This window comes from Ischnura elegans, chromosome 11 (genome assembly GCF_921293095.1).
Source record: "Ischnura elegans chromosome 11, ioIscEleg1.1, whole genome shotgun sequence".
Taxonomy (NCBI): Eukaryota; Metazoa; Arthropoda; class Insecta; order Odonata; family Coenagrionidae; genus Ischnura; species Ischnura elegans.
The window spans coordinates 1766728-1794469 of NC_060256.1; the positions used below are offsets into that span (position 1 = coordinate 1766728).

Below are 27742 nucleotides of genomic sequence, written 5' to 3' on the forward strand. Positions count from 1 at the left end.
GCAGACAGGCAATTGTTTAAGGGGGACACACCACCACTGATGCTAGCTCAATGCACTAGAGTAATAGGGTAGTTTCCTTCATCAAAGAAAACGAAAGGCATTGATTGCGATTCGTTACCCACCATTAGTGTATTCATAATACACAAATTATTTGGTTTTTGAAATACCGGTTTAGACGAATGGCAAGGGTCAAATTTTATCCTCATTTGAAAAAGGCCAGATTGGCGCCCATGCGATTCCACTCCACGTGACGTCACAGGGACCTAGTTTCTACACGAGAGGATAGGAGTTATACATCGTCTGAGGTTACCAATGCATGCATGAGGCACAGAGCTCGGGGAAACATGTCTTAATAATCACCTACTAAAACTGGCTAAGGTCGGAAAGTTTTCTTCGTTTGATAAGGTATTAATAAACCTTTTTTAAGCCAAGCGCTACCATTCAGCAAGGCACTCAGCTACCCGCTGGCAGCCTGCGACGTATCAGCGCTGAGCCTCGCCTCAAGGTCACCTCACCGGGCGGGAGGGGGAACCAGAAATACGACGTACGGAGATATTTCCCGGCATTCATACTTGAGCGTCGCGTTTTCGCGCGCTTGAAAATTTTCACTTTTCATTTAATCGCGAAAAATAGATATTGTCATTTAAAAATCTAAAAGCGTGAAATACGTACTCCAGGAGTAATAATCTTTCGATTAAGGCAATAAAAAAATAATAGGAAACCACCCTATTGTACCTCGATTTTTGTACAAAGCATCTACGAAACGCTGCATTTGTGATATAAATATCTTGTTCGGAATACATCAACAAATATTTTGAGTTTTTTCAGTGATACCGTACATACATTTGTGATAAATGTCGAAATATCATCAATACTTTAGGTTTCCATTCTTAAATGCAGTACTCGATACTGTTTGAATTCGACCATAAAGGACCAATATTTGTAGCTAATAAGTTATTATTTTCATTTTTTGTGACGAAAGCGCGTGAAATTATATTGCAAAACTGATGAAAACTTTAGCTTTAAGTCATTAGTCATCCTTATTGTCAACGATGCATTGAACAAGGGCTCGTAATGGCTGCCCAAACTCACCCTTCGGTTAGAATATACTAAAGAGCGAATGAGCTCATTGCACCAAGGCGAAGACGGGAAATTGCGATGGCCTGCAGCGGCGCTTTCCCTCGATGTCGCCTCCAACCACGCCGTCGATATTCGATACCTTTGGACACTAGGGTGGGTGTGTGCCATCCGATCTCTGAGCCTACGCTAAAGGCATCATTACCTACCCTCATGGTCAAGTGAGCTCCGCTACCCTTCGTTCGCGGTCACAGCTAGAAGCTTCTATGGATGGCATCACACAGAATGGAATTTGGAGGAGTCAACCGACAGCTGAGGTCATTTATGCCATGAGGGAATGCCGTCGTGCGCGCTAGTCTGCGAAAGGAGCCTAGGTGACCACGGCTTAACATCCCATCCGACGGACCGTGTGCTGTACTTGAAGTTGCCACAAAGAACACTAAATGAGGGATCGGACAGTCTCAGAGAAATCTGTGACACCGCTGGGAAGACGGAAGCAGGATGGCTTTTGACACTGTTGTCAATCTCAGACGACAAACGTGGATGAAGAACCCGGACTTCGGCGTTCATCGTGAGCATCGCCGCGAATACCTACGCACGAATTTCATAAAAACGGTTGTCGAGGGCTAATGTCTTGAAAACGGAGATAAAATTTGAAATTATCGCTCTGCACATATAGTTGGCCATTATATTAGTAAAATCTTCATGAAGGCCATTGTGGGCATCGATTAAAAAACCGGTAATATTTATATTAAAAATACGATGAAACTATATCTTTTTTTCATCTGGCTTGATGATAAACTTGTGGGTTTGGAAGGAGCGATGCTGAAGGAGGAAAGGATTCATAGATTGCGAGGAACTCTTTTGCGAATTGAAGAGGTGGGTCATGCAGGCAGAATACTCCATGTGAACCTACTTTAACTACCGGTAGAATAATTTAAAAATAATAATTAACGCCCCAGCCAACACATTCATTCAGAGACCCCACCCGTTGTCGGATTGGCTGTTAAACTAACCACTGACGTGCCAAATTCACAATTGATTATAGGGTCAGTTCTCCTCCCGAGGTCACCTCGTGCATATCTGCTCGGAGTGTCTTCACCTGGCGCACTCCGATCCGTAGCATTCCCAATTAAGCAATGCTTGCTCCCCACCCCAAGTTACTCGCTTCGTAGAAAATTACTCCGAGGAGATGAAATACGGGTTGAAATTTATTGAACCAGAGTGGAGCATTAGAAGCGTTTGTGTCGAAGAGTACCTAATACGGATTAGTCGGACCCCGAACGAAATGGAAGCCTCGCCTCGTCTGTCTGTGAGTGTCGAGGTCCAACCTCTCGCCGTCCTCACGTTCCCTATCACGTATTCCGAGCATTGGTAATCGGGCCGGAATATTAATGTGAGCGGAGAAACGACGCGGCATCATCGGTCACGGAAGACTATCGTCTGTTTCTGTTTCCGAGGCTCGCGATTCGAGTGAATACATCATTTCTCAATGGCAGCGATCTCTATCCGGCCGGTGGGATAGAGAAACATCTTCCAGAAACAAAGTATTGTGATGGGGAGAACGGTTGGTATTACTGATCGGAGGGCTACTCAAATCCAAGCAAATATTATCGGAGTACGAGGTGGCCCAGGGATCTTCCACGTACATAGGCGCAACCCGAAAGCAATCAGTATTTGTACCTCCGAATTTGTGAAGGATAGAAAATAGCTTTCGCTGAAAGAATAAGTTTGCACTGTTATGTTGGCATATAATATCTGCATCTGCTTTAAGTTGAATTAAAAATTTAAAATTATGGCATGCAACACTACACATTAAAAGTGCCTACCAACTCATTCTTTATTATTCATTTCATTTAGAATATTTTAACTTAACTTTGCGAGCGGCTGGACAGTTGAACATACTACCAGCAATAACAAAACACGGGAACAAGTTTTTACTTACCTACACCCCGATGATTTGTATGGTTAGTCATGAACAGCCGTAACACACACGCCGAATAGGTAAAGGTAATTTTTGGGTGGGGTAATTTTTGTCTGAAGATTTTCGCAGCTTCCTTTAACAATCTTGCTTTAGGGAAATGCTGCGTTGATAACATTTTCTGCTGGACGTTTCACCTCTCCTACTGGAGGATTTTCAAGAGAATGAGAGGGAAAGTGAACTCCCAGGAAAAGTGGGAGTGTTTTCAAGAAAACTGTAAGAAAGAGCGTTTCGAAGTCCAGACGGGAGTTCACTTTCCCTCTCCAATTCTCTTGAAAACGCTCCCGCGAGTGAAACGTCGATCAGAAAATGTTACCAACGCAGCATTTGCCGAAAGCAACCAGCAAGATTAGGTGAAAGGTACTTTACTGAGGGTAATTTCGCCAAGTATGTTCAAACAAGGCAGCAGGAAAAACCCAATGAAATAGTCCATCAGGAATCATCACCAACAGGGACTGCAACCGGCTTACCTTTCCTGGATGGATTGTATAACTTTCGTGACGGCTACGTGAAGAAGATCGAAAAATGAATAGCCACAATACAAATGTATTTCATTTAATAACAACGCTTTTATACATTATGCAAATCACAGACTGTTTAGTTTGCCAGAACCAAATATTTGACAGCTAAAGATATGTTTTACTTTAGTCTACAAAAACATTTTCAAGCATAATATTTACGGTTAGATTAGTTTTTCAACTCACAGACGGGATAAGCATTCAAAATTTTGGCTATCAACAACGTTATCTATTTCTTGGAAAATAAAATGTTACTATAATGATTTCACCCATTAAAACAGACATTTAAAAATATTCCTGGAACACAGATTTTTTGGTCAACAATTTTATTTAAAATTTGAAATGGTAGCCACGACCGACGCCAATGTAAAATGGCACATTGTTTTTTTCGGTTGATGGAAGTGAAAAATCTCTCATTTCCACACGGTGATGCGTATTCAGCATCTGGCAAACATTTATACATTATTATCATCTTCTTACAACGACAACAGACGAACAATGCATGAACATCACGATGATTATTGATAATAATTATTACGTCACAGGACATCCACCCACCACTCTTCATGGATGCATACGCTTAAAAAATGTGAAATGTTTTTATACCAAATGTCCGTTCATGTTTTTGGAAGATTTCCACTATTAACGAAGAAGACAGTCTTTTAAACAGTCCAACAATTATTCCAGCACAATAAAGGGGATAGCGCACTGCGGCCATCTTTTCTCACCAGGTCCGTCTCACACTAAAAATGCCGGCTTGCGATTTTACGAACACGAATGCGACATTTTATTTTTGTCTTCATAAGGAGGGCGGAATTGGGTAAGGCAAACACCTGACGGTAAGGTAAAGCCGCTCACTTCATTCAATTGTTCCTATCACGATTCCTAGACGCCGGAAATGCGACTAGGACTCGATATGGTAAGTGAAAACTTCCTCCTGTCTGCCTGATAAGCAAAGGAAACGATATTATCTAATATCGGTACTTTTGGTGGAGCAAACAAGGAAATTTGTGGAAAATGACAGTCATTTCGACCCCGCGAGGACGTGGCGAAGGAGCAAGCAAGTCTAGTGTAGAAGCCATTCTATGACACGATCGCGAAAAATAAAGTAAGCAGATGACTCCCCACCACAACAAAACCAAAACGAACGTACAAAACATATTCTCACCATCAAAAATATCCAAAGCACTGCATGTAACGAGCGCAATGCCTTGTCTACCTTTAGTCGTTCAAGATATAAATCATCAAAACTGTATGTATGCATTACTAACGCTTCGAATGCAAGTAGGGTAGATTCTACAAAATTTCTGCAAAACAAAAAGCAGGTAATTTCCCACAGTTTTCTATAGGTTTGCAATTCATGGATACATAGCATCATTTTCCACACAAATGCATGTTAAGCTTTCTTTAGTTTTGTTTGAATGTGTTGCATGAATTTTCCCCATGGTCGGAAGGAAAAATCAGGGTCAAAAAACACTGGAAAACTGAAAGGCATTTTTTTTCGTAAGAGCTCATCTTAACGAATCACTGCTCACATAAAAAAGAAGTTTCATAGTAAATTACCACCATACTGTACAATCGCAACCCACTTTAGCGGCAGTATTCTCAGTCCCACATTTTCTTCCAGACCATCAAAACAGAGACATACTGGAAATATTGCTCATGGCAACCTGTGACTAGAATCAAGAGTGTCGCGTTGGAAAATCGGCAAATGTATACGACGCAGGACCCGAGAATCCTCGATGACGACATTCATTTGCAACGTTTACCTGTACCGATTTGTAACGTACATGTACCGATCCAATGACAGAGCGAGATAAGGGTCTAACAGAAAATACTGGCTGACGCAGTGACGACGACAACCATTAATAAGCTCGTGGAATCTCCTCGAGAAAAATTTCGTCCACATCACAAGAAAACGGATTTTAGAAATTTTGTTTTGCTATCATGCAACTCGGAATATTCCATTTGTTACAAGGGAACGATCCCCTAAAGATGGAATCCGACCGCACACGATCAAAAAACTGCAGGCTTATTTTTGCGCCAAGTTGCACGAGTATCTATCGAATTCACGCTCGAAGAATCACTTTACATAATATTACACTGTCCCTGAGTGCAAGAGAGTGACCGCACTTATCTGTCCTTCCTCGTGGCATCACCAACATAGGGATAAATGTTCCATTCAATAGATGCCATTCTGTCCTCCTTTCGATGCCTTCCGGTCGGCCGCTGAAAGGCATTTTATACATCTCTTTGTATTAATGCGTGCTATTTCCGGAGATACTGGGGGTGTTTTGCGCCGGAGGGACCACTGGCTTTCCTTGGCTGTTAGGGATTCACCGCATTGAAGTTCACAGATATTTGTTTTTCAAATAAACGTGGAGACCTTAATTTTCTTATTGTGATTCACATTTTCCTGGCCATGGACGTCTTATCTGCCTCTCGATGGCCGATTGTCGGAAGAAATAATGATATCCAAGACAAGTTGCAACATGAAAACCATGCCTAGAGTGAGTTGACGCTTGGGAAAAACCAATAAATTTCGAGGGCGAAATTTCAAAATTAATTAAGCATAATTATAGGTTTAAACTGATCAGAATAAATAAAAATATCAGTATTCTAAATTTGATATATGGTTCCATTATCGAAAAACTAGGAAGTTTTAGTGAAAATCAAGAAAAAATAGAAAAAATCCACTGCCAAATAAATACTAGGGTGTGCGCCGGTTTAAAGTTTTCCGAATAATAGCAGGTTCCTTCAAAAGGTTCTCAGTCCGAGCTGTTGAAACACAATTGGTAATATCTGACTCTCCTATTAATTTAATTATGAGTGAACGCTAGTTATCGACAGTTGGTAAGAAGAGGCGTAGAGAAAAAAAAATTCATTTCGAGAGACTGTGGCATAATCGGAGAGAAAAGGTCTTGCGCAGTGCTGAATTAAATAATGAAATCGCTTGGTGCCAAGGCTTCTGGTTGCTCAAAGCTCCAAAAATTGCTTTTCTTTGGTCTAGCGGTCGCATACTTGCTCGACAGGTCTTTCTCGATGACATATTTCCTCGCGCAAAACTTAAGCTTTCATCTCAAAATTTTCAGTGATTGAAGAGCAGGTATTTTCTAAAGCATACTTCCACCTCGGATAGTAAAAAAATTACATCTGAGAACAGAATTTGAAGATTAAAGCAAAAATTATTAATTTGAGGTGCACGAAAATGACGAAAACGGTTTATTTTAGATAAGTTAAAAATGATTTAAAGACGATAGCACTACGCTTATGGCGAGTATTTCGTCACCGGAACAGATCAGTGAAGCGGAGGCTGAGTATGCGCTCTCTGCAGAGCAACCATTCAATTCATTCGAGATAGCCTTAGTTTAGTAGATAGTTTAGTGTCATATCTCAAATGGCACATATTTTGGAAAGTTACTTACCTTGCTATGCAGAAAGTTCCTGAAAAAGGGATGGACAGCGCAAAAGTAATTAAGAAATATTCTAAGCTCACTAGTTTTACCATTAGTTACAGTTTTTGATTGATTGGGCAATCGAGTGAATATTACATTTATGCTGCTGCAAAAACCGTGGGCAGCCTCGATCATTACTTACATGTTGTTCGCACTTAAAAATTTATCTTATATCACCAGCTACGACAAATGACCGTTAAATAAAGATTTTAACAATTTAGAGGTGACAAACTGATCGAATCTAGTTTATATATTATCCATTGACGCTTCACTAACCACAAAAATTTAGTGCATGCTGAATATTACCAACATATTTTCTCGAGGTTTCCTCCGTAATTATTCCAAACGCAATGATTGTAAAGTAAGTGGTAGCATCAAGTGTAAGATGGAAAAGGAAGGGGTCAATGAATAGAGAGGGCGTGCCATCAACCACCAATAGAAATGCATTCTGGGACACCTGCGCCCACGACTCGATTAAGTAGTCCACATTCATTACATTTGGCCAAATGACAACCATGAATTTTCAAAATGTCTGAGGATTTTTGCAACATCACATCGTTCCGCTAACCATAAAATTACCAGGGGAACGTTCGGCTAATTTTGTAAAATATCTAAGTTGTATAAGTATACTAATATTGAAGCCTATTGTAAGAAAATTACCATAAAAATAAGGCTTATAAAAATAATGTTCATCTGATACAAATAGGAACTTAAAAAAATTGAAAGATATGGCATGATACTACCAAGATTCATCTTTACTTAAAACCAGCTTTTTTTATTGGGAAGAAAGCCTCAACACTTTTTTTCACATTACCTCAATAAACTATAACCTCGGGAAATAACATCGGATGCAATTCAGATGCAAAGCATCACTCTCGCGATGTCTGACGCGAAACATGACTTCCATTACTGCCCTTACTTAATCTAACTAATCGCGAAGAGTGCCCAGTTACTCAGGGATTAATGGCCTCTTATACTTATGATGCCTCAAAGAAGCCGAATTTATTTTTGGCTTACTGATAGACATGCAATTAAATTATGAGAAGCTGTATCATATTAACGAAAAATTTATGAATACAACCAGAAAAAGTGTGTACCATATAGAATGGATAGCCTGGAATCATACTAAAAAGGAAGATTTGGATTTAAAATGAATCCTTAGAAGTTTACTTTCCTACTGAAATTACAATAATAGGCCGTCTAGCCTGTAATGTCTTGAAGGCGTCACCAAATTTTCAGATTAGGCTTATAGACTTATTTTCCGTGTGCACTGTGTACTGCATATTTCTAGTAACAGCTTCAAATGAAACGATTAATTTGGCTTAAGACACATCATTACCATCGATTCTATAAAAGTTATTATTAATTGACAATTGGTATAATTTACATAACATGCAAGTTCTCTGGAATTTGATCTGCTTGGATTTAAAGAAAGAGTAAGACAAGGGTTAAAAAGACCAACTTTAGGGATTCAACGTAAAGTATTTTTTGGGATTTTAGTTGACATATGCCTAAACACCTAATATCACGAGAACAGGCCAACTATTTAAAATAACTCCTCCTATTCCAGGGACCTAAGATTTTTCAGCAGATCATTGGACATTGTAGATCACAAAGAACCCCTTATGGTAAGCGGTAACGTAGTACACTTATTATAACTAACTTACTATAATCAACATATGATTTTTTCATTAACCCGCAACGCAACCCGTTAACGCAAGTAAACGCCCGAGTTTTAGCTTACGGCTGGTTTTGAAGCGTATTCTAAGGCAACGGTTTGAAAAAGGCCACATATTTATTATCAGCTATGCAGGGATAGAAGTAGAGCTTACAAGCATCACAAACAAGGGCATCTACGCTTTAAAAGGAGAATTAACTGGGCTTTGAAGGGAATACAAACAATAGCCTTTTTTGCAACCAAATGTGAGCAAAACATCTTCGTAATTGGAGTATATAGGCAGCAATTACTGCGTGAAGCTCGACAATAAATTGCAACTTTCACAACGCCATCCATATACAGTGTGCGATTAGAATATCCACTCATGGGAAAGTACCAGGAATTCAACTCTCTAAGTCGGAGGAAATGACAAAAATATTGAATAATCGCAGATGTTTAACTCAAATCGAATTACGCAGTGCAAAATAGGAATTATTGGTTCGAAAATCGTGGAAAACAAATTGATGCATATAGTGCTCTCGTCGTCTATTCGAGCACACACACGTAAAAATATTTGGTGACAAATAATAATTAACAATTAATAGACTATAATCTAATCTCTCAACGACTAATCTTGTTGGATGGGTCGACCAATGAAAATACTCTGTCGATGTGATGAGGCATGAAACAACAAACTCTATCTCTATGGGTCCAAAAAGTCAATGGTAATGAATACGCTACAAAACAGCGATCGAAGGAAACTGACCGCAACTTGGATGAACATTTCTTGCGATAAAAACAATTTAAAAGCTCTTTCAGATCCTCAGAGTGTCGACTAGGAGGTGCATATTGTCAATGTGTTTGTCCTATTAGCAGAATAAAATTTGGATTATTTCTCAGCTTTGAGTTAAAAATATGAACAAAATTAGAAAAACTAGGAGAGAAAAAAATCCACTTCCAATAAAATATTGTTTTTTACCGTCAAAAATGAATCCGACAAAAAGAATGTTCAGTAAGGTCGTAAAAGCATCTTGGCACACTTATGTTTTTGAATTTTTTTTCGGATATTGAAACCAGAAAAGCCATTCACTCAAGGGATTAATTATGATTTGCGGATAATAAGACCCGCGTGGCTATATACATTTAAGACACATTAAAGGAACCGCTTTTTTACGCATATGAAGGGAATAGAGGAATATGCAGGTACGTAATTGGGTAATCGAATAATGTGAGAGCTATTCGTGATGATCGCATTTAAGGAAAAATGTCACAACCGCATTCGTATTTTATACGTTCCAATGAAGTTATTTTTTAATGCACAGTCTATCTCATATAGCTGTAGTATCGATCAGAGAACACGCTTATAGACCGTAGGAATGAGGCTCACTCTTAGAGGAATAGAGACGGATGGTGCTAAGCATCTCATCGAATTCACTTCGCGTGGAAGATGAAGGGTTAGCTCGGCCAATCGGCGGCCTCCCCCACTCCGTGGTCCAGAGCTCTTTCCGTGTGCGTGAGACTGCGCTTAGTCCGTCAAGTCCCCGACCACGTGGCCAGCATAGAGAGATGAATTTCCCCTAGCGGAGGAACGAGGCAGCAGAGGTTCCGGGAAGCGCCGCAGGGCGCCTTTGTCATCGCCAGCAACTCCAGCTGCCTCAGACACAGCTCTCCGGGATGTGCGTGGTCGACATAAGCTGTTCTTTGATCAGGTTCCCGTTCAGCTCGTAGTTGGCGTGGCAACCTTTGTCCCCCTCCCACGCCTTTGCTCTTATTCTTCGGTTGTTGCTCCGGCCGTCTCCCACGACGACCTGCGCCTGGCGAAGTTGAAAAAGTTGAGGATGAAGATATTAGTGAGACCAGTCATAAATGACTACCAAAAGCGTGATATTAATAAATTTTATGTTGTAACAGCCCGAAGAGAAACTAACAGAAGATGAGAAATGCGCTGTGATAATTATTTTTTGGAAAGGATAACTATCTCCGAAACCGGTCCATCGATTGCCTAGGGTAATCACATTATGGAAGTAGAAGTATGTGTTTGCCCACCGAGTGCGAGTACTTCTTCATTGGGAATTCATTTTAATAGGGTAGTTTCCCATATCTAAGAAAACAAAAGGTATTCTTTGCGATCCCTTACCCACCATTAGTGTACTCGTAATATACAAATTATTTGGTTTTAGAAATGCCTGTTTAGACGAATGTTAATGGTCAATTTTAACCTCATTTGAAAAAGGCCCGATTGGCGCCTATACTCCCCCACTCCTCGTGACGTCACAGGGACCTAGTTTCTATACGATTAGATAGGAGTTTTACAACGTTTGACATTACCAATGCATGCATGGGGCACAGAGCTCTTGGGAACATCTCTTAATAATCACCCATTAAAATTGCCTAAGTTCGGAATGTTTACTTCGTTTGATAGAGTATTAATAATCCTTATTTAAGTCAAGCGCTACCCGCTAAATACGTGACACGGAATTTTCCCAGCATTCCTACTTAGAATTAGCCGTCGCGTTTTCGCGCGCTTGAAAAATTTCACTTTTCATTTAATCGCGAAAAATAGATATCGTCCTTTAAAAATCTAAGAGCGTGAAGGAAACCACCTTATTATTATTAGTGCATGCTAAAGGTGAAATTCGCCTTAAAATATCTTTTGCCTAGCCGGGATACAAACTCCGATCTCCCGATGAGCTGGCAATGTACGCTAATCACTTACATTACCTAGCTATCTTCTTCCGAGGCGATTCTCGAACTGGGTTTAAAGAGCCAGTTGTGGACGTTTCAAAAGCAGTGGCACACGTACATTGTGATTACCTGAATCATTTTGTTCCATCCCTGACAGCCAAAAGAGGGATCGCTTATTCTGCGACCTATCTCATTCTGGATCACGCCGTCCCTCTTCCCATCCCTTATTCCGTATTTCACTTTCCATATTAACAACTGTCGTTCAATTAAAAGCCACGCGTGGCGTCACAGTCGCTGTTGGCGGCCGTTTGTAGGCGAGAGATGGTTTCATCGACGGAAAAGGGACGCGTCGAATGACGGGAAAAGGGATGGGTTTTCCATTCCTGAAGGCATCACGGAATATGCTAGCGCGAAGCGGTCATTTTTCCGCAATCATTGGAGGGATCGCTCCGAATGGACGTTTCGTGTGGCTCAGTAATCCGGGGCCAGTGTCGGGGAGTAGGTTTTTTTTAATTTGAGCCGTGCGCGTGTGGTTACGTACAAGATCATTTCTTTCATGCAGTATTTATTTAGTACTTCTTAATCAGTAGCTTCATATATTGCAACATTAATTTTCAATGACGTTAAATTAAAAAAATATATGCGAATCTCTTCTTCTCAGTAATGTAACTTTTAATTTTTTGCACGAAGAGAATTATTACATTGATTTACATTGATTGCTAGCTTTATTATTCAGCATTTGAAAGTGTTAACTTATGTTGGACCAAAATTATTGGCATTTCATTTTATGGAGTGTTTCTTAAAAATGATCAGTTTGTAGCTTGTTTAAAATATTTCCTTCATTCTCTGCAATATGATCGTTCACGAAGACGTAAGGTGGACATCAATAAAAAGAATTCGATGTATTATCATTCTCCTGATGAAAATGAAAAGCACGCGAATGTTTCTGTCCATTTTTCGTGAGTTTATGACGCCGTTACTGTCATGGTTCATGCCCTCGCTTAGGGAGGACTTCTCAAGGAGGGAAAATAAAATTCACTCGCGTTTATGCATGTAAACCAAGAGAGTCTGATTCATGGAATTGAGGAGTTGCTCGCTCGAACTCACGGTCTTAGAAAATAGGAAAGTCTGGAAACTCTTCGTCCAGGCATGGTCACTTAATCGAGTCGTTTCCCGTGGAGGTCGGTAGAGGCGCCACCTGATCTGGCGGGCAAGTTTACTGTGTATTTGTATTCGTAATTTCAGTATTTATGAACTACTATACGACAACAATAATCGTAATCACAGCGAAAGTGGTTACTAGTTAACAAGTTCATATGCACCTAACATTTTAAAGCGTTATATATATAGCCTGAAAGCGTTCTCAAACACGAGTATTAACAGGTTAACTGCCGAGGGTTTTTTTTTTAATATGTCCCCTTAGGCCAAGTTAATATTTAAATGTGTTTATTGTGACTAATAGAGTTGAGCAATATTAAATTGCACATAACATTAATTTTTTCATTATAATGATAAATTTAATTAGCGGACACCGGTGTCCGCCACGGCGTCGGAGTCACGACCACCAACTTATGCACTCGCGGATATCTACAAATTTACGAAAATATGGCAATAACTTCATTTGTAGTGCAGTAAAACTTTGCTAATGAAAAAATAAATTGCACGTAACATAATTTTTTCTATCTAATGATAAATTTAATTAGCGGACACCGGTGTCCGCCACGGTGTCAGCGTCACGACCACCAACTTATGCGCTGGCGGATACCTATAAATTTACGAAAATACGGCAATTACTTCATTTGTAGTGCAGTAAAATATTCGTAGTGATAAATAACACCTACATTCATTTTATATTCAGTATTACACTTCTTAGTAGCAGTTTTCTCTCCAGTCCGCCCCCCCTCCGCGGACACAGCTGTCCTCCGCGGAGCTAACTTTGTCTCCTTCCGTAGCGTATACTCAAGTCCGTTCCTGCCAGTAGGCGCTGCACAGACACTAAACAACAAGTTATACCAGGAGACCCTCCTTCCTTCTACATGTAGTGCTATTATGTTTATGACGGAGAACTCTTTTATTCGACTAATGTAAAACATTGTGTGGAACTTCATATCACATCATCAACACAATGTATCCCTTTCTGCTTGTTGAAGGAATACGTAGCATTATATATAGGGCGCTTTTATGTCTTGAGACGACAGAACGTTTCGAAAGATCAGTGCTGTCACAGTGACATGAAAAGAGGCTACATTTTCTTCTATAATACGATTAGTAGAAGAAATGTGAAGAGTGCTCGGTGCCACTTTGTGCGTCCTGTGCTGAATTCTACTTTGGTGCGTCATCGTCCTTTTGGTAAGTTTGGTTTACATATTTAGTTGCATTTTTCTACTTTTTGGTTCACTGAATATTTTCATAATCTTTTTCATTATATAAGAAATGTTGAACCAAAATCTACTTTTATCATTAGTGATTCCACATGGATAAATTCACCCCGCGGACCAGATTCATTGTTGAAGCGGCTAAGAGGAAATACTTAGAAGAGTCATCTGATTCTGAAAGTGTAACGGGAAATGATGAATATATCCCTTCCAGTGATGAGGACATCAGAGTGAACTCTTCAAGCGACGATTCCTTGCAGGATGGACAATTGCTACGAGGGGCAACCTCCGATACAACCGACGGAGAGCTAAGTGAGAGTGAAAATGTGCAGCTAAATAGACCGGTGCCCTCATCACCAAATGCGTCATCTGACTTTTGGACTGTAGTGCTGTAGTTGCAGATATGAGTAATCCTTCCCCTTTTGGAATATTTTCTAACATTATAGACAATGAAATTCTCGAAATGATAGTGGAACAAACTAATATTTATGCCAATCAAGTGAAAGGTCTGACTACTTCTAGAAAATCTCGTGTGGTAGATTGGAAACAGACAACTCTTCACGAGATCAAAAAGCTCTTTGGGATTCTGATTTATATGGGTGTGGTAAAAATGCCAAAACTTTCTGACTACTGGAGTAAAAACTTCATATATCGTAATGATGTAGCTCCTTCTCACATGAGCAGAAATCGTTTTGAACTCTTGTTACGGATGTTGCACTTCTCCAATAATGAAGAAAATTCAAACAAAGACCGTTTGCATAAAATTCAACCACTCTTGGATAAAATCATTTGTAATTATCAGGAATTATATACACCTGGGGAAATTTTATGCGTTGACGAATCAATTATTCCATTTCAAGGCAGGTTAGCATTAAAACAGTACATTCCTCAAAAAAGGCATAAGTACGGTGTCAAAATTTTTAAATTGTGCTCTGGTAAGGGCTATGTATGGAATATGAAAATTTATGCAGGACGTGAGCGCGATGCCAGGCGATCTGTTCCAACAGCTGTAGTTATGCAGCTCTCCGAGAAGTTACTAGATGCTGGCAGAACGATTGTTACAGACAATTATTACACGAGCTTAGAGTTGGCCAATTCACTTCTTGATCGTAGGACACATTTACTAGGTACCCTGCGTAAAAATCGGAGGGGAATACCCAAAGATGTAACGGCCAAAAAACTTAAGAAAGGGGAAATAGTAGTCAAAGAAAATCAAAGAGGTGTGTCAATAATGAAGTGGAAAGATAAACGCGATGTTTTGCTATTGTCAACATGCCACTCAAACGAGATGGAGGAAGTGGAAAAATATAGGTCAAGGGTTTTGAAACCAGTAGCTATCCTGAAGTATAATGAGGGGAAATCATCCATAGACCTTTCTGATCAACTTTCCTCTTATTCAACGCCATTGCGTCGGTCTTTGAAATGGTACAGAAAAGTAGCGTTAGAACTATTATTAGGGACTTCTGTGGTGAATGCTTATTTCATTTTCAACCAAATTTGTGGCAGTAAGATGCAGATAGTAAAATTCAGGGAAAACCTTATCGGATCGCTTTTGGGAAATGAGTCACAGGGCGATAGATCTCCGACCAGTCTTACATTGCCACAAACATCACGGAAAAGAATGGCTACTCATTCATTCAAAAAGGAGGAAGGAGGTGCGCGAATCAATCGGAAATATTGCCGAGGATGCTACGAAAAGAAACAACTTGGGGAAATTGAAAAAAACAAAGTGAAAAAGTCACTACCTACTGTGATGACTGCCCTAAAAAGCCACGGTTCTGTTTGGATTGCTTTCATAAACATCATCTGTAAAAATATGAATAATTGTCCATTATTGCATTAAAAAGTGATTATTTGAAAAGGATATATATTATTTATTTCACCTTTCTGATATTTCAGGAGCAAGAGAAAGTAAGAATAAATGTCGGTGAGAGGAGGGCTCTAAAGACCTACAAAATTACTGCGGTAAAGTTAATTTGAATTATAAGGTAAAGCTGGGAAAGATTTTGTTATCCTTCTCTTCAATTTCTTTTTATAGATGTGTTTATCAGTTGAAACTATCTGAAGGATGCAAAACACTGAGTAGAATATATAATTCGTCTCCTAAAGAAGATATATATTCTTTCTCAATTAAATCTGAAAGCATACTATAGTATGCTTTCAGATTTAATGTATATATAGCAGCCCTGGATTACGATCAAAGAGTAAGTACTCCCTGCTCATACAACATCGTAGTTTATGAAACATTTAACACGGAAAAAGCGTCTCCGGAGGTCTACTTCGAGGGATAACGGCTTCCAATGTGCCAACCGGTATAAAAAAATACGTAAGTAACATTCAAGACAGCAAAAAAAATTGTATAAACAATTAGCAAAAACCAAAGGAGTGACAGTTTAGCTGAGGCCGTTGCGGAAAAGATATCTATGCAAAAGTACGTAAATGGCGGTCACCCGGCGCACGAAGACGAACTTTTTTCCGCGGACACCGGTGACCGCCACGGCGGGAGAAGAAGATACCACAGCGGACACCGGTGTCCGCCACGGCAGTCAACCTGTTAATAAAATTCAATGTGTTGCATTTCAGCGTCGTCTCCTTGCATACATTGGTATTATAAGAAGTTACAGCCGTAACGGAAGAGTGCCAGAAGTTAAAATCTTTTGTAGTGGGGAAGGCCACGTAGGCTACTTTACGTAAACCACGTAGGCACCATTATCACTGTGCCCAGCGGAATTTTTCCGCGGTCTTTCACGAATATTTATGTAATTTATTGCTTTCAAAGTCTATTTACAAAAATAATATCGGAAACTCAGACCATTTTTTACCTAGGCCTACACTTCTAAGGAAATACTTCTTATGAAGTGACGCGTCTTAATGCTGTCACGCACCTGGGTCTTGATCAAGTAGTATTAACTGAGTAAGTCACATCAAATCATGGATTTAATATTCATAAACAGCTTAAGTGCTCTTAATTAGTTGTCACCCAGGCATTTATATATTCCCTTTCGGAATACAACGTAAATATACGTATGTGATCTTGGCAAGTCGATATAAAAAACGGAATAAGGAATGGTTAATGAAATGATTTAAAATATATAAAATTCCGAAGAAAACGTTTAAGTAACTATCACAATCATAGTACTGAATTAAAATGCCTCATCCATGCCATTGGGATACATATACCGATGGGCTTTGTCAAGTTTACCTACATTGAATGAATCGTAGGACACAATTTACACAGTCATTTAAGAATACAGTGACAAGAAAAATATAAGAATAGAAGTAGGTGAACAGTTAAAATATTCATTAGCATTAAAGTACCACTTACAGAAGTATTCTGTATTTGTTTTTAAAAGCTCAATGTGCGATTGTAGAATTGATTTGAGGAGATAAATCTCACTATCAACTGCTGGAATAATGCAGAATTAGGCAGGCAGTAAAGGCACTTGTCACTGTATCCACAAATGTAAGGCTGGGTCTGATTACTAACTACTAATGACTAATCTGATTCACGAAATCATGAATGAACATTTGCTGTTATAAAAAGAAGGGATTCCTATGTATCCCTATTTATTAAAACGATCACGAAATACATTGTAACACAAGCACTTAGCCATGTAAAAGACAAAAGGAAAAAAACACTACACGTCTCCAAAACAATATTAGCACCCCAAGAACGCACATTCTTTAATGTACACAAGGTTAGAGGTATCAAATGTAAACTTTCAGAATATGAAACCCATAAATTCAAATTCAACAACAAGTTTCTCTGTCTTTCTGTAATGCAATTATGTTTAGCTAAGTTTTCTATCTTTCTTTTCAAGTTTTCCTTTTCAATGAGATTGGATACCTATGTGCTTACAAGTTTACAAATTCTTTTGTTTATTCATTATTATTTCTATTGGATCCCTTTAAATCTTAAAAAAAACCAATAAACTTTGTTAACAACGAAGGAACGTTCTGCCATATATATCCACGAAAAAAAGCGGTTGAACATGAAGGAAAAAATGTGGAAAACTAACATAGGAGAATAATTAAAATAAAATACAAACAAATTGCAAACATCAACATTTCCACTTGCCTGAAGCACACGATTAACGAGCAGTAAATGAACATACCCGCTAATGCTTGCCCTTCAGTACGTGAGGCGCCGCCCTGACAAGCGTGCGGCTGGTTGAGGAAACGACTTCAACAAAAGACCATGGGATAGGGAGTTTCATTGAGACGACTCGACTCACCTTGGGCGCCACAGCGGTGGTGAGGTTCAGCGTTCGCTGGTGATGATTGGTGGTTGACTCTTTGGGTCCTCGCGCGCGCGCTGCCGATGCGTCCGCTTCAGAGGATGGAAACACGGCATCCTCCGACTTCCGGAAGAGCACTTCCGGTCTCTTGGCCCGTTCCGCTGAGCCTGCGAAAGTTGAGTCCCAATTAGTCGAGTCTGTCCTTCTTGGGATACGACTACATCATGGGAAATTTGGAAAACCATGAAAACAGTGTTATCACCAAGGGGGCTGCATATGTCGAGAAATCATCAGTTCGTCCCTAAGAAGGACGAACTGATGATTTCTCTTCCGTCCCTTATTTATGTTGGTTCACATTTTATTCGATCGTCGAAAACGTCGTCAGCGCAGCGATCAGGGCACAACGATACAATTATTCGTTACATAGGGTTTTAACTTCCGAAAAACTTTGAAAACTTATTAGTTTCCTAAATTTTATCGTCAGTAATAGATATCTTTGTTGACAGTCTTAGTTACAGCTTAATTCCCCCTCAGATTCGGATTGCGCTGCCATGAGCGACGCAAGTGACGGTATTCAGCTGATCGTTCTCAAGAGTATCAATGCTTCCATCTAATTGTAAGCCGGTATCTTTTGGCGACAGATTGCTCACATAAAACGTTCGGTATCTTCTTGAAATCGCCAGTTTAAGCAGAGCTGAGCCAGTTCCACATTTTTATGTCTCCAATATTAATAAATTACATATAAGAAAATAATAACAAGTTAAAAGTTAAAACTATCAAATTTGAGATGCTGGTTAATGTATTCAACGGTCTACTCTATAAATCCTAAAAATTTCAAGACGATTGCATGAGTTGTAATGCGTCAGCAAAACAGGTCGGTCGAGGCACGCTTCCTCACATAAAGACGCGATGTGAAATGATTAGGGATGGACGGATCCAGGATTTTTTTCGGATCCGGATTCGGATCGGATCCTTGATTTTCGGAGCCGGATCTTTCGGATCGGATATTTTCGGATCCAATGTATTTTCAAATTCCTACTATTAAACGAAGTAAATATTCTAATATTCTAAAACGAAATAATTATTCTAGTTTATTCTGGGAATATACAATCAAAGGAATAATTTTTAGATTTTCATACACATTTTAATATTTTTATAAATTAAAAATAATTTTGATAGGCTTTCAAGTTGTTTTTTAAAAACATATTTACATGCTCAGGACCTAAACTGTTACGCTTGGGTTTGTAAATGAAAATATTTGGAATATAAATAAGGAAAAATCTTCACATAAACCACTGACCAGTAGCGTAGCGAGAGGGGGAAGTCCGGGGGGTCCGGACCCCCCGAAATATAAAAACACAATACTTTCCTTTATAGAAGGAAACAAAATATTGAAAAATCATGAATTTACAATAGATTTCTTTGAAAAATGAAGTTTTTTTCGATTATGAAGGGTGTTAAAATTAGTTTGAAACCCTCTACTTTGTACCCTGTTGTTTAAAAATTTTCCCCCTGGTTTTGGATCCCCCCCTAACGAAATTCCTGGCTACCCCACTGCCATCGACTGAATTCAAATTTTCCTCACGCACGTTTCCCCCGAATTTTTTCACTTTCTCATCCCATGCCGACTTGTGTTTCACCCGAAAATTCTTCCGTATGGTGAGGTGGATTTAGCACTTCCTCGCGATAATTTCACGCCACAGTGCACGCACATGGCTTACATTGGTTCTCCTTTTCTCAGTAGATTTGAAGAGAGAATCGGAACTCTTTCCACCCGTATGGGGCGTTGCATTCACCGAAACAATTATTTAAAAATTCGTATCCAGATCCGATGTCTTCCGTGACTTTGGATCCGATGTATCCGATGAAAGGCAATATCCGCGGATATTTGGATCCGAGGCATCCGATCCGACCATCCCTAGAAATGATGCGAAGCATAGACCACTATGAAGTCTTACTTTTGGGCTTGGCCGCGAGGATGTCCGGTCGACTGGTCAGTGGCGAGGCCGTGGGCCCTGCATTTCCTCCGCAAGATCCGTTGACCGCAGTGTGACCCCTGACCTCCTCGCCACCCGCCACATTCACCTGTGGATGGAAGTCAATTCTTGTGAGAGATCACAGAATACGGGCTAGTTGGAGTCAGCGCTATACAACCAGAGCTCAGAGCGCTAATCTCCATTGGCATATTCATGGTTGACTACAGTGTACACTAGGGTGCCTCGTTTTGCCACTTTTTTTAGGAGCGAATCGTTATACCCGGCAAAAGTTGCGTACCTGAGTGGGTATTACAGATATGATTTTTTTCAAAATCGGTCAATATTTTCTGTTCGCCATTTTGTCTTGAAATTTGAACTTTATAACGAAAAGCGTTAAAAAAGTAAATAATTTAAATTTGGTTTTAGCTAGCTCTCATTTTTTTCCAATGGAGTACAACATTGGTCTTTCCTTGATATTTTAGACCAAATACGTCAGCTCTATTGCTTTTAATTATCGAGAAAATGACCTTTTATCGTGTCCCCGAAAGCAGTTTTGTGGGATAGGCAACCCGCAACACGCAGCCTCATTGTACGCCATGCATGCGATAAATGACGCGAAATAGTATATTGCAATAACTATAGTGAAGCAAGCGTCCTCATGAATAAAAAAATGTATAATTTTCTGTTTACGATTTAGAATTTTTATCTTTGCCTTCTTCAAATTTTGGGTTTTCAGTATTACGTTTTTCATTTTATACTAGACTAGCAGGCCACCCAGCGTTGATCGACAAGGATAGTGCCTAGACAAGTGGGAATCTTAGAATTCGTGGTCATATAGCGGGATTATTAGGAAATGGAACAAAGTAGGTATGATGATGGTAAACATATTTAACAGCAAACAGCGGAAAATACGATTCCCGTATACCGCGAACGGAATCATTTTAAACCCCGCTCCAGAGCACTGACCATTGTGAGTCCATTGTGTGGCAGACCAAAACGTCGTGTGAACGCAAACCCGAGCAATGAGGTTTGGAACAGGGGGATTAATAGCTGACCGTAGAATCCATTGGGTTATATTTCATATCCATTGGGTTGGTCCCTTTCAGCATGTCGCAGTATGTTCAACCACAGAAGTTGTATGACATGACGTAACAAAGGGTAGGTAATGAGAAAATGACGCGAGCGACACTACCATTAAGTAGCACTGCGGGGTAGAGCATAAGATGCACTTATGTTCTGGTCGCAATCCGTGCACCCGAAGGGGATTGCACAGACAAACAGACATTATCTTTTATGCCGCCAGATATCCAATTGGTGATAACTTGCAGAGATCGAAAGTGGCCCTGCAAAGGCTAATGCACCTGATGGATATGGGTGTAGGAATTTCCCCCTAAATATTTTCTATTATGCCTTTAAAATGTTTAGAAATGAATGTTGCCGTTGATTTTATTTCTTGGATGTCCGCATTAGTAACCTTAACCCTTTCACTGCTGTGGACGTACCTAGTACGTCCGCACGGCAGACTGCGGTGGACGTACTTTTTCTTCCTCCCTGCCATGCGGTCAGCACTTTCGCCGAAACACTTCGAAGGACCCACTAATCAAGGACCCTTTCCTCGACGAACTCACCCACGTAGGGCCGTCTCATCGGCCCTACCAGCGGGGGCCCTACCTCCGGAAAAGTGACCGCTCTGACTGCAATTTGAAAATCAATCAATCAATCCGATCATCACAATATGATTGTTTTCATCGCACTCCTGCCAATCAAGCAATCAAGTACGTCTTTGAACCGTGTTTCTGCGATGAAAAATAATGATTTTGTTAACTTTGATATAATGGCCGTTTTCCGGTGGTCCGCAGCCACGTTTTGTTGCAAAGTTAACAAAATCGTTATTTTTTATCGCAGAGACACGGTTCAAAGACGTACTTGATTGCTTGATTGGCAGGAGTGCGACGAAAACAATCGTTTTTTGATGATCGGATTGGTTGATTGATTTTCAAATTGCAGTCAGAGTGGTCACTTTTCGGGAGGGGGGCCCCCCGCTGGTAGGGTCGAGGAGACGGTCCTGCGTAGGTGAGCCGGTCGAGGATAGGGTCGCGGATTAGCGACCCTTCGGAGGGTGTACACACCCATCCTGGAAGTACCTGCTCCATGGGCCCAAGAAACACATATTAACATTTTCGCCGCATGTGAGGGGAAGGTTTCCGGAGATTGAACAGCAGTGAAAGGGTGAATACAGTTGGTCGAAAATATGAGATTATAAATGTCTTTAACAATTTATCTTTGAGCACGATTAAGCGAGAGGATTGAACAAGTACCAGCAATACTAATGCTCAATCTCAACCATTTGGAAATTGATTCTCACGTCACGTGGACTACCTTTCGTCTGGCTGCTACCCTTCGTTGCCCTACCGGGAGTATAGAGCATTCCACATTTAGTTGACAGTATGGGCTCTTATGGAGAATCGTTTCCCATGTTAATCTCCATAAGGCCAGGAGCGCGGTGTTGTCAAAAACAGCACGAAAATTAATGTTGCGTTTTGCACTTATTAAAAATTGCATTATAATGTAGAAAAAGGTGCTGCATTCATTGGTGCCAGTAGTTTTTCGATAAAAATTATAACAAAAGCTATAAAAAACATTTCCGTAAATTTCCGTTAGAAACGTGTATTTTTTTACTTTATCTTCTTCTCGCAATTTATACCTGACCGTTGTCTGTATTGCATTGAATTTTGTGCAAAAAATTCTTCACACTATTTTCTCCTTGAAAGTCTTCACCAATTGCACAAATATTGAGTTTTAATGTTGTTATGCCGACGTAACACACTTTAGGACAAGAAAATTTTGATTTTTGCAAGGTAAAAAGTAGTCGCCTACTAACTTACGTTTCTTACGTCGTAGGTCCCTATATGCTGCGTATCAAATGTGAAGAAAACTATAAGGTTATTTTTGGTGAAAAAATCATTAACTTACATTAATTCTGAAGCGAGTTACAAGGTTTTTATCTTAAGAAAAAATATTACGGTGCCGTTGGGCCGGGCTTCTTGCTTTTTCTTGCGCGCAGAGGAAAAATTCTCGGGCGGAAAAGGAGTTTTATGTCAATGCATACTATGAAATGTATTTATCTGTTCGTTTGATATCCTAAACAGAGAATACCTACTCGTACGTCGTAACAGCAGTGTTTTTATCTGAATACATTAATTCACGAAAGTAAGCAAGCGGCTTGGAAGTAAGACTCTTTCGCCTTGGGTGTTTAGGTCACATCGTGGAAACCAAGAAAAAGTACTCATAATCTCTCTCATAATCTGTACCAAACACTACCCCATCCAGTGCACGCATTTACAAAAGGGGGCTTGGGTTTTTTCTGAGTTCCTTTCATAGGGTACCATAAAACCTGCCCCAAAAGCGACCCAGGCCGAAGGGGCCGAGGGAAGAATTTACGAAGGCGTTCAGTTTGTCATTGCATTTTTTTGGAGTGAACAAGTGTTGTGTGGTCTGCTGAATTTGAGAATTGTGAAGTGTGTTTTACACTTATCTTTGCTGTAACACGCCCAATCAATATGTCCGAAACAAAGAAGAGGAGAAAAGGTGAGAAGCTCATAAGCCGCGAAAGACGGTTGGTGCTCAAAGTCTTCTCGTACATAGGAAATCTCTCAGCATTAGTGAGGCCTGCCGAGAAACTTCGATCGCTACTGGGTGCTCGGAGTCCACTGTTTACAGAATGAGAAAGGAAAGCTCCCGTGGTCCATTGGTAACTCATTCAAAAACTAAAGAAATTAGACAGCCTTACAAAAATTCGAGGGCAGTGATTTTCGACGGTTTGGTGAGATCGGGAATTAGAAGGAAGGTACATGAATCCTTCGTGAAAATTATTCCTCCGACTTTAAAATCCATCTGAAACCCGGTGAATATGGATAGTATTCTCCCAGATTACAAAAGGACAACACTATATCGTCTTCTTTTGGACATAGGCTTCGTGTACGAACGCAGGGGGAAAAGAATCATCCTTATCGAAAGGGATGATATTATTCGTTGGTGGCACCATTAATTATTATTTAAGGCAGCTAAAAAAATATCGTCGCGAACACAGGACGAGAGTATTAACAGGCGAAAGTTGGATTAATGTTGGACAAATAGTGAACATTAGTTTGCGAAACAAACAATTAGAAAATCCGCGTCAAGCTTTCCTTGCTGGACTTAATACTGGGCTCGGCCCCCACTTCCCGAGGAGGACGATTTGCAATTATACACGCAGGAACGGAAAATGGGTTCATAAAAGGAGCATCGCATGTGTTTCTGTACAAAAAGAACTCAATGGATGAGCATAAAGAAGTGGGTGGCGAGTGTTACGAGAGATGGTTTGAGCACTCACTTCTTGCAAACTTGCATTATCTACCACTATAATTGATCCTTCGGACTAGATAATGCCTCTTATTACTCAAGGAAATTGGAATCCTTGCCTACTACAAGGTGGAGGAAAGAGAACATTAAGGAAATTAGCTTTGAAGAGAGATCTTTAATTTACAATAAACCAAGTACGGGAAAATTTTGAAAAATTAAAGATTGATGATGTCTTATACAACATCGCCTTTCATGTAATACTAGCTAGAGCCAAAAAATATTGCAAAATATGGAAGGAATAGAAATTTTGCCTCATTCAGGAGCGGCTATAATTTTTATTATCCTTCAATTTATTGTTATTATTTACATTAAAGATTATTCATTATTCTGCTTGTGCATTGAATAAGTACGTACATGAAATAACAAAAGACTTTTCCTTTTATATTGAAGCAAAGGTATTGTAATTTACGCTAAAAAATTCCTTAATTTACGTCGTCTTTCGTGTGATCCCTAACTCCTTTTTGAACTAAACCATTTTGGCGCTCTATTATGTGTGGTTGCATACGCTGTTAGGATGCCTGCCGGCGGAGCGGAGGTTTGGCAACACTGTTATCCATAAGGCCCGTACTGTCAACTAAATGTGGAACGCTCTATAGTTGAGAGTTGATTCCGCCAGTGGGGCTGCTCTACGGGTCATGGGAACGCCCCAACGCGGCAAGCCTAACGATGGAATGCAATCACACATTAATACTAATACAAGAAATAAAGAGCCCACCTCCTTGACGGTGTACGACACGACGAAGTGGTCCCGGCTGACATCAACCTGCTGGTGCTGCGACATCAGCCCAATCGGGTGCCCCCCCCCCTGCCCCCGGGCCCCCCACCTTTCCCTTGCACGCGTGGTTGTTTTGCCCCCCCTCGTCCCCCGGCCCCACCTCCGCCCCCCCTCGCCCCGGGCGAAACAGTTGCGTCCGCTGCACGGCAGGCGCCCCTAGGCACGAGATGGAGGGAAAATAACACGGTTAACACCTTCGAATTCACTGAGTAAACGGGCACACACTATAGACTATAAGCTGGACATGCTATTCGTTGAGCAAGATCAGTTTTTTGACCTTAGGGATGAGACATTTGCGCACAGCCGTAGCGGAGGCAAAATAGAGAGAGTGGAAGTAAAAGTTTCGAATTCAATGAGTAAAAGAGAACATACGTGTAGACGCTAGTGAAATTTCATCTACTAGATGTTTTTTGTTGCGATACATTAAACCTCAATCTTTTTTGTAAGGCCAACGCGACACATAGGTAGCACTAGCAATGTCGATCAACTGATACACCCATTGCTTTGATTAAAATCTGCGAAAAATGCCCGTATTTCATGGGAAGTGAACTTTAAAACAAGTTATCTTTATGATTAAGAAATATCTCCTTCGATGCTTTGACTCGATGATTTTCAAGGATAGTTTTACGCGTATTTTTACGGAAAGTATTCCAATATATTTAATAATAGTATATAACGAGTCTCTCCAATTCGCATTTACTTCAAATTGTATGTATCATTATAAAACTGCTGTGATTTGAATTTTACCACATTAGGAATAAAAACACACTCTTTACAGGATTACCCTTACGCATTATTCACATTTTTTAACGGTATAAGAAAATTATTCTAAAATAACAAATTAATATTTACCGAGGAGGTGGGCGGCTGGCGCAGAGTCTCCTCCAGAAGTTCCAGGAGAGAGGCGCCGGCGCCTGACCGCCAGCGCCGCCACTAACCCGACGGAGGAGAGGGCAAGTAGTGCCCCCAGCAGGAGGGCGAGCAGGGGCAGGACGCCCAGCGACTCCGCCCCCCCTGAAGAAGCCGAATCTGAAAGGGAATGGGGTGGGGGCGATTGGGGAGAAGGGGGGGGAGGTGGGTGGAAAGAAATGGCGTGAGAGAGAGGGGGAAGGGGCATGCTGACACACGCCCCACTACACACACACACACATCGCGAATGGGCACTGAGTTAATCAAATAGTTTATCTTGTAATACGGAGATTTAGAAGTATTTTTCAATAAACATACCGGTCACTCTCGGATGCGATAATATTTTCCGAGTGCCCACGGCGTTATTTGATGTCCGATAGTTTCACGGGTGATCCTTCTTGAAGAGGTGAATCTTCACGTGAATTCACCTCTTAATGTGAAGACTGGCGAGATTGCCGGGGAAACTGTTGTCATTATATAGAAATATTACAACGCTGTGGAATCCCGGAATACAGCGTATGCATTACTCACGGTGGACGTCCTCGCAAGACTTCCATCCTCTGACCTAGGACTTTCATTGGGAAACAACACGCGGAGAGAGTTTTACAATGAAGTTCCAATCCGTGAAGATGACAAATTTATTTGTCGAGACGTCAAAGAATTGAATTTTTCATTAATTAAACCTCAAGGTAAACTAAAGACGATTCTGTTGATCATATCAGAGTAAAAGTTGACAACCGATGTTAGCTCTTCAAAAAAATTGAATTTTTTGACCGAGTAATGTTTCCATTACTAAAATTTCATTGCTAAATCATCCTGATATTAGGTTCCTATGAATTAAAGTGAATTAATTAAATTCGTGGGGAATGTTACTAATTGAATTTACTTCTGAGCTGGCGGTCATAGTTTTTAAACCTTCTAATCTGAAGAAGTCATATCTAATCAGAATAAAATATGATCTGGTATGAGAAGGCTGACCTAATACAAGCTAGAAATTGTTAAAAGAAGATAATATATAACCAGTTTTGGCTGAAATAGGTGCATATGTCGGATTCAATCTGTATCAGCAAAAGATCTATTCAAATTTTTAATCCCAAAAAACGTACAGCAAAATATTTTGCAAAGTATTATTTCGCTTTAGTATTTGATTAAATGGAGGTTTACAGATTAAATCTCATTCAATACTTGGCAGAATTAAATCGTTTCAGAGTATAAATATCGCAAAGAGAGTGATAGAAATCGACATTATATGAGGAAAAAAACATGCACCTTTTTTCTAAATACTAAACCCTTCAGGGAAATCAAGGTAGGAAAACTGCAAATGCAAAATGGAGCATTTTAAGAGGTGGAAAATATGATAGCCACAAATTTGAGCAGAACTGGCAACCCGATGTTTCCAATGGGCTTAGGCCATAGACATAATGAAATTAATCAATATGCTGCTTTGATTTTCAATGAATTTTTCATGGATTAGTTTCCAAATGGAACTTTGGTGACTGAAACTGTCGTTAAATGCAATACATTTCAATATGCTAATAAGAGGAAAATAAATAACATTATTATGATTTGAATTACAATGATATTTTAATTCCGAACTTTAATGGGTAGACCTATCTTTATACGACTAAAAATTATTTAAAATACAATAATTGCCACTGTCCCTTACGATAAACATAAAGAGTAGCTACACATGAA

General features: G+C 40.0%; 2 protein-coding genes across 2 annotated transcripts in view; both read right to left on the reverse strand.

Moving 5' to 3' along the window:
• Nucleotides 1-3597: 3597 nt before the first annotated feature.
• On the reverse strand, nt 3598-25144 carry LOC124168375. Its single transcript, XM_046546588.1, has 4 exons — nt 25079-25144; nt 19945-20071; nt 17984-18153; nt 3598-10502 (listed from the first exon to the last, which is right to left on the reverse strand). Exons 1-4 carry the CDS (start codon nt 25142-25144, stop codon nt 10344-10346), a joined length of 522 nt encoding a protein of 173 aa, XP_046402544.1. The 3' UTR covers nt 3598-10343.
• Nucleotides 25144-27742, reverse strand: part of LOC124168378 (nephrin-like) — a 49367-nt gene continuing 46768 nt past the window's right edge. The window contains exons 7-8 of the mRNA XM_046546592.1: nt 25991-26167; nt 25144-25343 (exon numbers count right to left, since the gene is read on the reverse strand). Coding sequence (XP_046402548.1) covers nt 25144-25343; nt 25991-26167 — 377 coding nt within the window. The remainder of the gene's footprint in view (nt 25344-25990; nt 26168-27742) is intronic.

Bases quoted from the DNA above. Each gene is read 5' to 3' on its own strand.
- LOC124168375 (XM_046546588.1), bottom strand. From the start codon at position 25,144: ATGTCGCAGCACCAGCAGGTTGATGTCAGCCGGGACCACTTCGTCGTG. The intron at 20,072-25,078 runs GTGGGCTCTTTA...TTCCATCCACAG, and splicing joins TGTCGTACACCGTCAAGGAG to GTGAATGTGGCGGGTGGCGA. The intron at 10,503-17,983 runs GTGAGTCGAGTC...CAACTTCGCCAG, and splicing joins CCACCGCTGTGGCGCCCAAG to GCGCAGGTCGTCGTGGGAGA.